The sequence below is a fragment of the Cyprinus carpio genome, chromosome A7 (genome assembly GCF_018340385.1).
Source record: "Cyprinus carpio isolate SPL01 chromosome A7, ASM1834038v1, whole genome shotgun sequence".
NCBI classification, from domain to species: Eukaryota; Metazoa; Chordata; class Actinopteri; order Cypriniformes; family Cyprinidae; genus Cyprinus; species Cyprinus carpio.
The window spans coordinates 18,656,322-18,671,346 of NC_056578.1; the positions used below are offsets into that span (position 1 = coordinate 18,656,322).

At 34.7% G+C, this 15,025-nt stretch overlaps 1 protein-coding gene across 3 annotated transcripts; it reads right to left on the reverse strand.

The window, feature by feature from the left end:
* Positions 1-240: 240 nt before the first annotated feature.
* On the reverse strand, positions 241-14,343 carry LOC109104036 (nucleosome assembly protein 1-like 4). Of its 3 annotated transcripts, XM_042760104.1 has the most exons (15): positions 14,226-14,343; positions 12,797-12,844; positions 12,182-12,278; positions 10,609-10,750; positions 5,979-6,065; positions 5,776-5,904; positions 5,459-5,530; positions 5,159-5,298; positions 4,932-5,077; positions 4,704-4,723; positions 4,319-4,438; positions 4,193-4,228; positions 4,007-4,054; positions 3,771-3,808; positions 241-2,121 (listed from the first exon to the last, which is right to left on the reverse strand). In XM_042760104.1, exons 1-14 carry the CDS (start codon positions 14,335-14,337, stop codon positions 3,806-3,808), a joined length of 1,200 nt encoding a protein of 399 aa, XP_042616038.1. In that variant the 5' UTR covers positions 14,338-14,343; the 3' UTR covers positions 241-2,121; positions 3,771-3,805. The 3 variants fall into 3 exon arrangements, with proteins under 3 accessions (XP_042616038.1, XP_042616037.1, XP_042616039.1); XM_042760103.1 differs by lacking the exon at positions 3,771-3,808; XM_042760105.1 differs by lacking the exons at positions 241-2,121; positions 3,771-3,808; positions 4,007-4,054; positions 4,193-4,228; positions 4,319-4,438 and having other exon boundaries at positions 4,704-4,773.
* Between the last annotated feature and the right edge of the window lie 682 nt (positions 14,344-15,025).

Genomic DNA, 15,025 nt, shown 5'->3' on the forward strand with positions numbered 1-15,025 from the left:
TTAAAAATCAGCTAGCAATTTCTACAAAATTTCAAGATAAACTATGTTGTGCAGAAATGCACAGCATTTCCATCCCTGTCCAGACTAGCTGACCGTCACAGATGCAAGCTATAGCCTACAGCCTACAGCATTAATTTAAAATCTGGGACCTAAATTAAACATTTTAAGACACATGTTGCTGCCATAGATGGTGACAATCTACATGGATGCTTGAAAAACAACAAAGTCGACAGCAATATTGCTAAATATGATTTATTAAAGATACTGCAATGTGATAAACATGGAGACAACGTTAGCCACAATTAGCTATAGCCTGTGGTCACTCACCAAGACACCTGCCCAATTCTCCTCACACCACAACTCTATCTCTCTCCTCTGTCCATTTACCCTTCCCCTTAACTCTGCCTGACCACTCTCTCGCCTAGGCGGCTTATAATTATAGGGCAATGGCCCATCGTAAGAGTTGACATCAACCCCTACTGCAACCTCTTCACTGTCTGACTCCATTACGAAGAGATGAGATTTACCGGCCGTTGCGTCACTTCCGATCAGAGCGTTTTTAACAGCGGAAGTAATTTTACTCACAATTTCTTTTAAAAAACTTATTTAATGCACATTTATGATTCATTTCTTCACGCAAATCGAGTTCCTACACTATTTATCTACACGTTCATTCACAGGGATCTTCAACTTGAAAGATGGGCTTTAATTTATTTATTTTTTTTGGTAAGTGCTTGGGCAGTACAGCAAAAACATTTTTAAAATGCTAAAAGGGGCTATAATCAACTGGGTACAGTACATAAATCAGCAAAACTTATTCTCTCAGGGATCCAACAAGAAGCACAAGACCAAAACAGAGTTCAAAACAATAATATAAAGATGGTAAAGATATATTATAAATAACTCCATTATAACTAAAACTACATTTCAAAAGTCTTCCTTCTTTTACAAGAAAAGAGAACATTAAGCAGGTTAGATATCAGTTTCACAATGCTGGATACTCACACACTGTCATCTTGGCATAAAAAAACCCTGAGTAACCTATGAGATCAAGTCACAAAATAAATTAATTCAGTCGAGGATGTGATGTTGTATCTTGAGGATGTGATCACATAAAATGTGACTTTCAGGTTATGTGATCATCTGCAGTTGGACTTTTGCCATATCGTCTTTGACTCCTTACTATCTAAATTGAGCAATTCCAGCATTATGGATATAATGTATATTTAAATACTAATATATATATATATATATATATAAATGAGACTACATCGATTGAGCATACATATGTAGTGGATTGCAGAGATTTATTCATTTATTATTTTTTATTATGATCTTCAAGAGAATGTCGGGTGAAAATGAAAATGTTAGATGTCCATATTGCAAAGAGGCCAGATATGATTAAACACAATTACTTGATGCCTGCAACATATCACTGATACATTAGTTGGACTGGCTAGCTGGCTAGCAGTTCCATAAATAAGTGCATAAACATGCAGTTTTGTTAAAAAAAAAAAATACATAAATAGATATGCTGTGTAAAAAATGGTTATGCCCATGACACCGAACACTTCAAAAGTGAGAAGAAAAACTATTTGTTAAATACAAGCAACCTTCACAAAGGTTAGATGTGCACAGGAAGTTAGAATACAATCCCATTTATTTTATTCAGGCCTAAAATTTCACCTGTTTGAATGCGAACACAATGCTTGCAAGATTGTTTCAAACCTGCAAGTCAACGTTTTTTTTTGGCTATGCAATGAGATATCTGAAGTCATTATGTCTGTACATGTCTAAATCATGAATTAAAAAATAGTTTTACATTTATTTATGTATATATATCTACATTCTGAGGCCCAACTGTAATCTGGAATTGCCCAATTTATCTATAGTGTTGTAATATAGCAACTGAATTTTAAAGTAAGCAAATTTTGTTGGATAAAAAACTAGTTTACCAATGTACTGCATCATCATATTTTGTTTTGTTGGATGGTGTGCTCATCAGGGAATGTAGGCCACACTACAGGGCTGATTCTAGGTGAGCTGATGGGGTTTGACAGTGGCAGGAGTGAGTGATCCAAGCTACTGTTGTTTGCACTCTGCAGGCTGAGGATTCCCAGTCTGAAACAACAACAACAACAACAGCATAAAAGATAGGGATGGGGAAAGCGAGAGAGAAATATTTTATTCAATAATTTGATACAGTATCTGCAACTTGAGGAAGGAGGAGTGTAGGAGAAAGAGAGGGAGATGTATCTTCATCACAGAAGAGTGGCTTCATGAAAGCACATTTACACTGACGGATCTCTCTAGGCACCAACAATGTGAATGCAGTCAGTAATTAAGATAAAAGCATCAGGGAATCTAAAGTGAATCACCACTCTTTTGTACTGTAGATACATCTTTATCACTAAATGGGAAAAAGCGTCTTTCACCACAGCCTGATCCACCGAAAGAAAACGTGCTATGTCTGAAGCAGTTCCAGGGCTTGAATTTCGGAGTGGGATTGCGCATAATTCTACTGATTCCCGCAGTTTCTGCACTTGTAACATGGGAAATTCTCACAAATATTTCAACATGAAAGACGTTCGCGACAGATGACGGTATGTATCATTTGCACGTGCTTTTGAGTCTTACAATTTTACATTCAAGTGCTAAATTCAGTACTTGTGCGCTCTGTGACTGAGACCCTTTCTGTGAGCCGCCTCACACCCAAAGCACGCGCACAGAGACACATCTGAGAGCGCGCGCCTTTGTGTGTAAAACGGCCAAATACATACAAAAATGTCAAAGTGCCCGTTTTGATGAGTATTCATGTAAACAGTTGACAAAAAAAAAACGTATGTGTAACCATTTGAGCCATGCATAAATAAACCTGCCGCTGTCTGTCATTAATGTTTATTTATACACTGAAGATTAACCAGTGTTATTTTAAGTTAAATAGATGATTCTGTTTCTGTGGTATTTCTGTACCTCAATATTACTGTTAAACCTACCTGAAAAAACTTTTAATTTTAGCTGTATCTTCTTATTATATTTGTTTGTGCCATTGCTTGTCATTAATCTATTCTTATTTTATTGCTGACTGTTTACTTGTCTTTTTTTAGTTCAAATAAATTGAACTAAAATAAGAACTTTTTTAAATTGAACCCCCCATAAGAAATTCAGTAAAAACAGTAATATTGTAAAATATTGTTATATTTAAAATATTGAATTTTCAGCAGTCATTACTCCAGTCTTCAGTGTCACAACATCCTTCAGAAATCATTTGGATATGCTAAAAACATTTCTTATTGTTATCAATGTTGAGAACAGTTGTGCTGCTTATTATTTTTCTGAAAACCATGATCTTTTTTTTTCAGGATTCTTCCATGTCTATGCTTGGTGCTGGGTTATCACCTGAATGGGGGATGTGAAGTTCTATCAAGATATTATGCATTCAAAAGAGGATGCCACATATTTGAGCTGGAAAAGTACTTGACCTACTAAATACCATCAATAACTATTAAGCAAGACACATTAAGCAAAATGGATGGTATGACCTTGTCCAAAATTCTCTAGTACAGCAGCTTTGATTCTGTTCTGTTCTATTTTCTGTTACAGTCCTGTACTGAGGTTTTGGGCAAGGCCTTAATGATATGAAACAAATGGCTTGGTATAATGTCACGGGGGTGCTGTGGGGATGGGATAGCAGACATAAGGACAGGGAAGAGGCTGAGAGGACGTGTGAAGGCAAAGGTTAGAATGGACTCATGACATTTCTTTCTTACCTAGAAATGTATGAGGTGAGAATGACTTATGCCTGTCACTAGGGCAGAACAGGAGGTAGAGAACAACCACAATCATCATTAATCATCAAACATGCAAATATACTACAAACATTTATCCAAAGAAAAAAAAAAAAGACAGAAAATCATTAGTTACATTGACTGAGGAACACTGAACAAAAAGACAATGAAGTAATTCCTTACATTTCAGTTCAATTATGATCTAAATTCACACTGACCTTGGAATCTCCCTCCTCTTCATCATCCTCATCCTCCTCATCTTGGTCCTATTTCACACAAAACACAGAGTTACTCTACACAGTTGAACATAATATCATATAAAACATGATTGGATTTCAACTGTGAAGTTTCACAAAACACTGACTCCTCAATCTTCAACAATGTATACAGCATGGTGAACTCACCTCCTCTTCACCCTCATCCAGTTCCTCCTCATCAAACTGCATAAGCAGACACAAACAAATGGATGCAATTACTCTGCTGAAGCACAGACAGCATAAGACAAGAAATAGTCATTTGAAAAGACGTACACTTTCATCATCCTCCAGAGCTTCTCCTGTGAAATACAAAACTGCTCTCGGAACGATCCTTTCCCTGAAGAAATGGCCGATTTCAAAATCTGTGGCTAAAGTGTACTCTGAATCCTCATCCTGTTGAACAAAGCAAAAGAACAACTTTTCTGATAAGGTGAAGATGAAAATGAAGTCTGATCATTTCTCTCAAAAAAGGTTCTCTAAACATTCAAAAGTAAACTAATAACTAACCACTCGTGTCTATCAGAAGATATAATGCTGGATAAGGCAGACAACAACTTATTTTTTGACACTCAAAAGCTATATATAACTGACATCAGGCCAAATAAATGCCAAACTATGGACAAGTTAAAACTAGAAAGAATAAAGAGAAAATACTCACCAACTCTTTATCTGGTGAAACTAAAAGAAAGGAAATATTGGTGACTTCATGAACTAGTAAAAGAATAAACCTACAGTATGAAAACATCTAAATTAATATTAAAGAACCATACTGAGAATTATCACTCCATGCAATGCAGTGCTCCTTATGTATTCCCAGTGTACAATTCAACCAACTGGTCTCATTCTCCTGTTATAAGTTCATAAGCACATCTGTCATGTTGTGTACCTTTAATAGGGTTGAAAAAGTTGAAAAAGGAGTCATTGGGCACTTGTTTGGTGATGACCCTCGCTGTCCCTCTGCCTTTGTGCTTCTGTTTCTTCTTGATCGTTTTTACTGTCACATCTTTGCCTTTGTGCCAATCAATTTGACACCTGCCAATGGGAGAGATGAATAATTTAAAAGTGCAAAAAGCTGCTGACAATCTGAGCAGGTATTGTTTGAGAAGTGCTCACCCATCACAGTCGATGATTTCTGGCCCCTCAAATGAAAACGGATCCTCTGCATCTGGCTCCGACTTCATCTTGTATACTTTTGTGAGGACTGTGTTGGTGAAGTATTCATTGGGTTCAAAATGGAACTCTAATGTGAAGCTCTGTATATAAAAAAAAAGTAATAGTAAAATACATTTATAAGTACAATTAAAATGATCCGATTTGTACAGCAAAGTATTGTGTAAACAATGTTTAAAAATTCAGTTCAGTTCACAGGATTCGCTTTAAAATCAACATAAAAACTTCAAATATTGTCATTACCATGGGCTGATCAGGACCAGAAAATATCACTTTAATATCCTGAAGATGTTTAAGTATTGGTTCATCATGCTCCTGTTAAGAAAGAGAACATTATAGATAGCATAGGTTTTCTTTTCATTTCATATGTGCTGTAAACTATGTGGCGTTTGAACATTACCATGTCTTTTCAGGAAATCTAACAGTATTCATATTCATATAATGTAAAGTTGTATAGTCTGTACAAGGTTACAGGGCAACAGAAACCATTAAATAATCATTACTCAGAAAAGAATAGAGGAGAAGGTCTCTGCTGAACATCTAATGTTCTGCTGATTCACCTGCAGCATATCACTCAACATGTCCACACTCCGGAATATGGTGAGCCAAAACTCTGGAACTCCTTTGGGTTTCTCCTCATTAGCATCTTCTGTCTTTTCCTCTATAGCAGCTTTCTTCTTCATGTCTTCCTGAAAAAGAAAGGTTTGCCTTAGAGTGCTGCTCTTCTGTCTGATTTCAATGTGAGTGGACAGATTATTCTCACTGCTAATGCTGCTTCATCCTCATGGTCACTCTGCCATTCACACTCCTCATCAGTGGGTTCCACTTCTCCAGAGACAATGTTTCTTCTCTGGAAACACACAAAAAGTCGTTATAATAGACATTATAACTACAAGAAGAAAAAAAGAAAAAAGAAAAAAAAAAAGAAGCATTTGGTGTTGAGTATTATTTATTTAATGTGTTATATAACAGGTGTTCAGTATTATTTATATAATGTGAATAATATGTTATATTATCCTAAAGAAATGGCCGTTTACTTTGCATCGGTGCATTAAGTGGTAGCCTATTTTATTAGGTTAGTCTACATAGATGGATTATATGCAAAATGTCAATATTCTCACATTACTTAATATTTGTCACAAGTACATTTTTTATTTATATTTTAAAATTCCTTTAATACAACAGCATACATTTATGTCACACATACTTTGTTAGTCCTTTATTTTGACAGAACTACTTGTGGAAAAGATTTGTATACACTTATTAAGAAATAGTTGCATGTTTTATGAATTCTTTCCTTTATTTTAGTAAAACGAGAGGCACTGTATAATTTCACTCCCATCATTTAGGCCTAACTAAAACAAGAAAAGAATAAATTAAACCTGGCCACGATTTAGCTAAATCATTGAAAGTGAAAAGAAGCGACAGATTAATAAAACATCCTCATACTTGAACTGAAGTTCTCTCATTATAATCTACAAAGAGCACACGATGTAAAAAAATAATAATACTAATAATAATTATAATAATAATAATAATAATAAAAAGCTTAATTAAATTGACAACTTCAGCAATTTAAAGGGAGCCTTCTTTATTTGCTTTCATACAATTTAAGTAAAAAAAAAAAAAAATAATAATAATAATAATAAATAATAATAACAATAATAAAAGTGCAGCCACATTTGAATGCAGGAGTGTATCAGTGTGCAAGATTTGCGCAGCGCGCATGATGCTGAGTGCGACGAGCAAGAGATGTGCTGTGGGGTTACATCATCTATTCTTATTTCTAGGCCTACATTTTTTTTTTTTGCAAATCTTGTTTGGTTTAATTTTGTATCACTGCATGTAAAAAAAAATATTTTAAATTATTACAACATCACTTTGTAATGCATATGCAAAATGTGTCTATAGCATTTCATAATTATTTGTACAATAATATTTAACATAACCTGCATTTGTTCTATTCGAACGTAAGTGCCCTGCGAAGTGAACATCACAGGATATTCCGCCATGAATTCCGCCATTCCATTTAAAGTGCATTGAAGTATGCAAGACGTGAATTTAAATTGTATTTATTAACAGAGGTATATGATGTCACACTTGTCCGTGTGTGAAGACGTTGCGCAGCGCAAATCCATGAATGAATGTTCCAAAGTGAGGTAACTTCAACAGATTTCCCCTGCTCAGGGAGTAGGGAGTAATGAACATGGACCATGTCAATGGGAACACAGTTCATGCACGGAGCTCACTTCTAACAAGGTGATTATCTGAATCAGGTGTGTTAACAGAGACGTGCAAAATATGCAGAGCTGGGGTGCATGAGGTCTGGAATTGAGAACCGCTGGTGTAGAGTAGAGCTTGTTGTTTGTTGTTACTCCGATCACAAATGCAGACATGGTTTTATGTTTATGCGGCGCGAAGCAACGCAACACGTAAAAAACACAGTATAAGTCATTATATTCTGTAATTATGTCCCCACTGGATGCAACAAATGGCTCGTTTGTAATGGGTTTTATTGTTTTTGTCTTGTCTCGCCGGTGTTCTGACCGGGACACGCATCACAGTATGACAAGGGGTGTAACATTTCCGTCACACGCTTGAGGCATTCGGCCAATCACAACGCACTGGATAGCTGTCCAATCAGAGCACACCTCGTTTTTCAGACCGATGAGCTTTGTAAAAAAAAAACGACACGTTTCAGAAGGTGGGGCATAGAGGAGAAACAATAATGTACAATATGTGGAAAATAATGTGCTTTTTAACCTTAAACCGCATAAACACATTACACCAAATACACAAAATAATGTCCTTTTTAGCAAAATCATATGACCCCTTTAAACTTTTTTTCTTTTTCAGGGACTTTCTAAAACTATTGTATAAAAGTATGCATTCTCTTGGTTTAGAGGAAATCTCTTTTTTTGAGTCCATCACTTCTGAATTCTCTGAATTTTCTCTTCACTCACTTTACCCGAGAGCTCTGTTTACAGAAAATCCAAGGTCTACATTAATCAGACCATCTTTCGTTTCATACTTGGACCTATCTTCAGTGGGTCTGTCATTATCAACACTACATTAGTCTTTAAGCACTGTCTGAGATCATAAGCATTCTAAGTTTGGGGTTGGTTTTTTTTTGTCTGATGATAACAAGAAACATTTCTGTTGAAAACAGTTGATATTTAATATTTTCTGACTAAACTGATAATTTTTTTCAGGATTTGTTACTGAATAGAAAGTTCTAAAGAACAGCATTTATTTAAAGAGTTGCATTATAACAGAACGTTCAAACATATCTAGTATGATAAAACGGTGCTGCTTTCCCCACCCCGACATACAGTAGGTGGTCAACCAGAGTGAGCTTTTTACCGCCGCCGCCGCCGCCATGTCTGCAAAGTGCATTCGCAGCTTTTGACCACTGAGTGGCGCTTTAATCACAAGTTATCAAACAAAAGAGCATTTTCGCAAATAGCCATCAGCTTTGCCTTGCCAATGTGTTGCATTTCACGACTGCAGTTGGAGAAAATTAAAGAAAAACATTGTAGTTAAATTATTTAATATTCACAGATTAAAATTTAGTAGCCTACTTATGAACTTATGTGCATTTCTCAGAAAGAATTCAAGAAGGATAAATGTCAAGCCTATGAGCCTGTGCTTATATTTACTGTAAGCTACACAGTATTACACCATATTTTAGATTTGAAACATTTAAAACTGCAATCTTATTTGCAGTCTATAGCATTTTATAATTATTTGTACAATAATATTTAACATAACCTGTTTTGTATTTGTATCATTTAATGCAAAAGAGATTTATTAAAACAAGTTTATGAGTGTCATACATCGGTTTAATCTTGATCAAGAACAACTAATAATCAACGAATTGGAGCATGAACATCTTAGATCATTTTAAAACATCAAATAGCCTTCAATTTACAGGTTATAACTGCATCCGTCTCGGTTGTAGACTTGTGGAGATTTATTTTTAATGCGGATCCCATACTGTAACCTAAAAGAAATGTGCTCTATTTTTATTCATATTCAAGTGTTTTTGGGGAAAATTATAAATGCGGATTCATGACAGGGAGGTGCCCTCGCGATCACTTGGATTTTTCCCTGATAATGAAATAACTTAAATTTGGGATGCCTCACATACATAAGAAATGAGAAAATGAGAAATGAGAAATATATAGGCCTATACAGAAAGCATAAAAAGTCTACTTTTAAACGAACCAATTCAAAACGAAAGCAAATACTCCCTGATTAAGTAATCTGTGAAGGCTGCATTTCTCTCTAAAGGCACGTCCAGTGTGAAGATGAGAGTCAGCACCATGAATTTCATCTTGCAGTCGACAAGAAAACATTAATTTATTAATAAATAAATAAAATGTCTTCTTTTTCACAATTATTAGGCTACTTCTGCCTGTGCTTTGTGGCAAACTTAATGTGTGTGCTTGAGCGCAGAATATATTAAGGCTCATATGGATTAGTAGACTGTGTTGATTTAATATAAATGTGTGATTAGTTGAATAAAAACTAGAAAAATCTTACGTGAGGGGCATTAATTTTTTACAGATTCCCCCAATCTCCCACACGCCCAAACTCTGTCTGCTAAACCGTATTATTATCAGTATTACTATTTTAAAAAAATGGTTTAATTATTTAAACACGTTTTAATTAATACAAAGGAACGGTAAAAAGTGGTAAAATTCTTAATTCACAGACATAATTTTCGGCATGTCATGGGCTCTGTATACTGGAATAAAATGTGTTTAAAAAGGCTAGATAACGAATAAATGTGTGAATTGCTGAAATACATAAGCAAATTATTAAATGTAAGTTTCAAGCCTTTCATAATTTGTGACATTAATGTGACTAAAGCCAAAATATGTGTTAGAACTAGGCCTAGCCTATAACACTCAACAATAAGCCACCTTTTCAATTGTTTAATTTTTTTATGGCATAATGCACACCTCCTTAAATGTAATCTAAATAGCCTATTCCAAGTTAATATCCTACTTTGTACGATTTCTAGATTTTCAATTTTTTTTGGCCTATCAATCTTGATTCCTCACAACTTTTATTTTTTTATGGCGTGAGTCAGAGTAAATTGTGACGCGAATAGAGTCTCATGAATGTGCAGCCTTGTACACATCAATATGTATGCTTGTACAGTGGACCAACGGCCAGTGTCAGGATTTTTCGTTCAAAAACTTTCACTAGTCTGTTGACTGAAATGAAAGTTTACTTGCTAAATAAAAGTATTAATTTCTTTAAAAAAAAAAAAAAAAAAAAAAAAAAAAAGTATGGTAGCATATGTAAATATATAACGCATATTATATTATAATGGTAAAATGACTACATACGTATATATACACACACACGAAAATCCAACTCACTTTGTCAAATAACGGCTGATAGAGAGCGCTATACTTTCTCTCCAGCTCATGCACCTCCTTGTAAAACTTGGCTTCGATGTGCGTGCTGTTAACCTGAAGATTCTTTAAGGCATTGACTCTTCTTTTCACAGACTTTGGCAAGCTGGAAAGAAGTTGGGAGAGGAAGAGAAGACAGACATTGTGTGAGCAGATGGGTGTCCGGTACTGCACATTTCCCTTCTCTCTGGGGTCAACAGATGGGTTTGAAGTAAGAACATAAGATACAAGATCCCTGTTCATATCACATCGCAAACTGTGCTTAACCTCTGATACCTCGAGTCACATGCTTCAGGCAAACAGCAAAGATTTTATTATGAAGTGTGTGCTGCAATCACAGAATCAGTTTTAATAAGCTGACTGCTTGGTTTAAAAAATATAAATTGCTTTCTAGCCAGCACCCTTTCCACAAGCCTTATGCTTGGTCTTGCAGTGTTCACACACAAATGGATTATTGCTGTTTTGTGCAAATACTGTTGTCTGTGTCATCGTTTTCATGACCACTACAACTACAACCAAACTCAAGGAGCGATTAGCCTTCACGGGTGAGTGCCCTCTCTCTGGGCATCGGCAAGCTGACACACACAAAGACACATACATACACAGCATTAGGACTGACTTCTATGTTATAACCTAACATGCAGAGACAGATTTCAGGTACAGGAAGATGGTCTGTTTTCCCCCTTAGAAAGATGGTTATATTACAGCAGCATAAAAATGCAATGCACAGTTTTAAAATTCACACAGCAAATATGAGCCAAATCCAGTTAAGAAATAGTTTAGATAGGGAAGAAAAAAAAAAAAACATTACCATGCTATGACCAGAAATAAAAACAATGAGGTGCAAAATTGTTGTTTGCTCTGTTAGTCTCTATGATTCCAAGTTATTAGTATATAGATATATATATATATATATATATATATATATATATATATATATATATATATATATATATATATATATATATATATATATAATTTTGATTAAATAATCATGCAGTGTTCTAAAATAGAATCAAATAAAGTGTGAGAGAACATATACAATATCAATAACCTATGTAAGTAATTTTAATGCTATGGCCTTGTGTATTGTAGCTATTTAAAGATGGCCATCTTTAAGCATGAATGTTGAAATTAAATGGTAATACTTAACAGTAAGAGTCTATTTGTAATATTAATGAAAGCTGTAGAAGTATTGGTCATTGTGTGTTCATTTCAACATTTACTAAAACTAATAGGCTACATTTTTAAATTTTATTTTTTTAACATTAGTAAACTATGAAATAACTTTAATGATCAATATAATGATTAATATTAACATGTTTATTCATTTACAAAGTATGGTTCAGTACTGCTGCTGCTTTTTTAAAAATAGTAAAGTACTGTTTTAGTTTTCATTTAGTATCCATTTTAAAAACTATCGGTTGATTAATCTGTATCGGCCAGTGTGGTCCAACCTAGCTATTGGTATCGGTAAAATCCACTATCGGTCAACCTCTAGTTTGTAAGAAAAGCCTTAGTGTTTCATCTTGCTTACCTGTCCATGATGGAAGCACTATGTGAGACACTGTCTATTTTGTCCTGAAGAGCTGCCAACACTTGTGGGTTCTGCATCGCCTGGTCGCTCACCTTACCTGAAAGTAACATGCCATCACCAGCATTAAAAAAATGAATCAATGGCAAAATCAATGGCATTTATGACCATCAACTCTCAAAGAATGTTTATACTGCACACACTGTCCTTTCCACAAACAGACATCCATCTTAAATAAAGCATAAAATCAGCACAGTGAAACATCTGATTGTTTCAAATGCTGTTGTTTCTGCTTTGATATCACTCTCAGCAGATTTGTGAGTTTGCACGAATTTCTTAAAAGAACTTATGAGACAATCTTTTCCATTAAATCACCGGCAGCAGGTATGTGCTTAAGCTTCAACTTTTACACTGAAACATTATACTGGCTTTTGTTTGAGAACCACCCAGAATCAAAAAATTATTTACAAGGCAATCTAAGCAACACATAAAATCATGTTCCCTTCCAGTTCATAAATGTGTCAGCATTTCAAAAGCTATACAGACTATGCATGGTATAGTTCATGTGAAAAATGCACGGTTGCTTTTCAAAGTAACAGGAACTCATAGTTTCTATACCTTTGGCTTCATTGTCAGCATCCATCTTGATAACACAGCTCAAAAATTCTGTGAAAAACACAACATACAACTTCAGCTTGTCTAAAAGAACTTTTTTTTTTCTATTGGTAAAAACAAAATTACAAATAGATTAATTAACTTGAAATTTCAATCATATTTATTAAAAACAAAGTGCATTCATAGTAAAAACAGGTGATGCTTTGCAAAACCAAAACAACATTGTAATGAACTTAAATGACCACAATGCAGAATCAGACGTTAATCATTTAATTAGGTGCAATAATTGCCCCCAAACTTTCATTTTGAGGGGCATTTTTTTACCCACATAAACCAAGGTGGAGTCCAGTTATGTTAAATATTTCTATTTGAATCAATTCATTTAAAGAATTGCTAATTAAATGACTTTGTTAGAAGTGCTTGCTTCATTTTTGAGTTCATTTTATTATTATTTTCAAATCAAAATCCACAAGCTAGACATTTAACATGGTAATTTCATAGTTACTGCTGTATCATTATTATATTACTAAAGTAAATATTATTATTATTATACTACTAAAATAAAACAAATATGCTGGTATTACAGCCCAATAATAATAACAATAATTATTATAGGAATTCTAAAAAAGAAAGATGTATGCTAATCGGAATAAAAATAATAAGCAACGAAAGATTTTGAAAACGTGTTAACTTTAAAAGATCCCAAATGCAGATTTTATTAATTTACTATTTTGGGGGAAACTTTACTTACCATAGTAAATACTGGTAAGAGAAAGCCAAACATTTGCAAGAATCGATACGTTTACAATTCTAATGTTTAGCAAGCAGCAAAACTGCAAAGACTGAAATAAACAGCTCAAAATAAAGGTACAAATAGATGTGTTTATGTTGACGCCCATCAGAGATACTCTCACGCTAGCGGCTAACACGCTAAACTAGCCACATCCAGATCATAACAGATTAAATCAGATCTCATAATCCACACAACCGCCAGTTTAGCACAGCTGATGGAGGGAGTCACAGCAGGGGCAGAGGGCGGACACTGGACGATCTCCAAAACAACACTGAAGACGGGTGAAGTGTAAATGTCACGGGCTAGCAGGCTAACAGACCCTCACAAAACACACTCCGGGTATGAGCTTTGAAGATTTCTGCTGCGGTTAACAGGTAACAGGGTTGTTGTTTGTTAATTGACCTGTAAACTGTAATAATTTGTAGCAGTCACTCGCAACTTTATCCAAAAAAAAAAAAAAAAAAAAAAAAGTGACATGCGGTGAGAGCACAAGCAATTCATTATTATCATGCATTTAAGTTACAGTCACGGAAAAATAATCCATTCTTCTTGACGTAAACTGTAAACTCAAAATATGTATTTTAAGGTAAATTTCAAAGTAAAAAGTAAGATTTTATTTAGGGAGATTGTTTTTCTCACCTGAATCAGCGGGTGTTGTCCAGCTGATGAACTCGGCAGTAAAGCTGCTGCTTCTTCTTCTTCTTCTGTGGTTTTTATTTGGCGGTTTGCAAACGAAGTACATTACCGCCATCTGCAGGACTGAAGTGTGAACTAATTGGATATATATTCTAAAATAATAATCCTGTTTACAAGCTGAGTTTCTTTCGGAAAAGTCATGACAGCCTTAATTATATATTATATATTGTGTGCCAGGCAGACTCAAAAAGTTTCTAAGCTCAATCCATTATTCGATGCCCTCTGTAGTTCTATCCTTTTCTCAGAGTATTTCCTACATAAAAAAGTCTTTTCTACTTCCTACATAAAATGTCTTTTATTTCCATATTTACTATATTTACAGCATGCAATAGTGTCTATTCCAATTTCCTTTGCCTCTATTGCTCCCCTCCATCCAAAGCTACTTTTTTGCAGGGTGTGTTGTCGGCAGTAAAGCTGAAGCGCACTGGTCCAATAATACTCTGCCGGATTGAATCGGTTCTTTGAGATGTATTGTTCAAAAGAACCGATTCTCTGAAATGAGTCGGATATCGGCGATTCTTTTACGCCCTATGGCTATGGTCCCTGACATCAGTCAGTAACATACTATGCTCTGAAACATTCCAATAAAGCGGTTTATTTTATTTCATGTGCCTTAGTTTTTTTTATTTTTATTTTTTATTTGTTGCAACCACAAATAAGATACACAAAATAATTTAGAACTTGTATTATTTGCACTTAATACAAAATAATAAAAAACACAATTTTATCTCCTTAAAAATTAT

What these genes read in the sequence shown, in the direction of transcription:
- LOC109104036 (XM_042760103.1), bottom strand. Translation starts at nt 14,337, where the DNA reads ATGGCGGTAATGTACTTCGTTTGCAAACCGCCAAATAAAAACCACAGA. An exon ending in GAAATCATCGACTGTGATGG is followed by an intron (nt 5,078 to 5,158) that starts GTGAGCACTTCT and finishes TCCCATTGGCAG; the next exon opens with GTGTCAAATTGATTGGCACA. An exon ending in CTTTTTCAACCCTATTAAAG is followed by an intron (nt 4,724 to 4,931) that starts GTACACAACATG and finishes CCTTTCTTTTAG; the next exon opens with TTTCACCAGATAAAGAGTTG.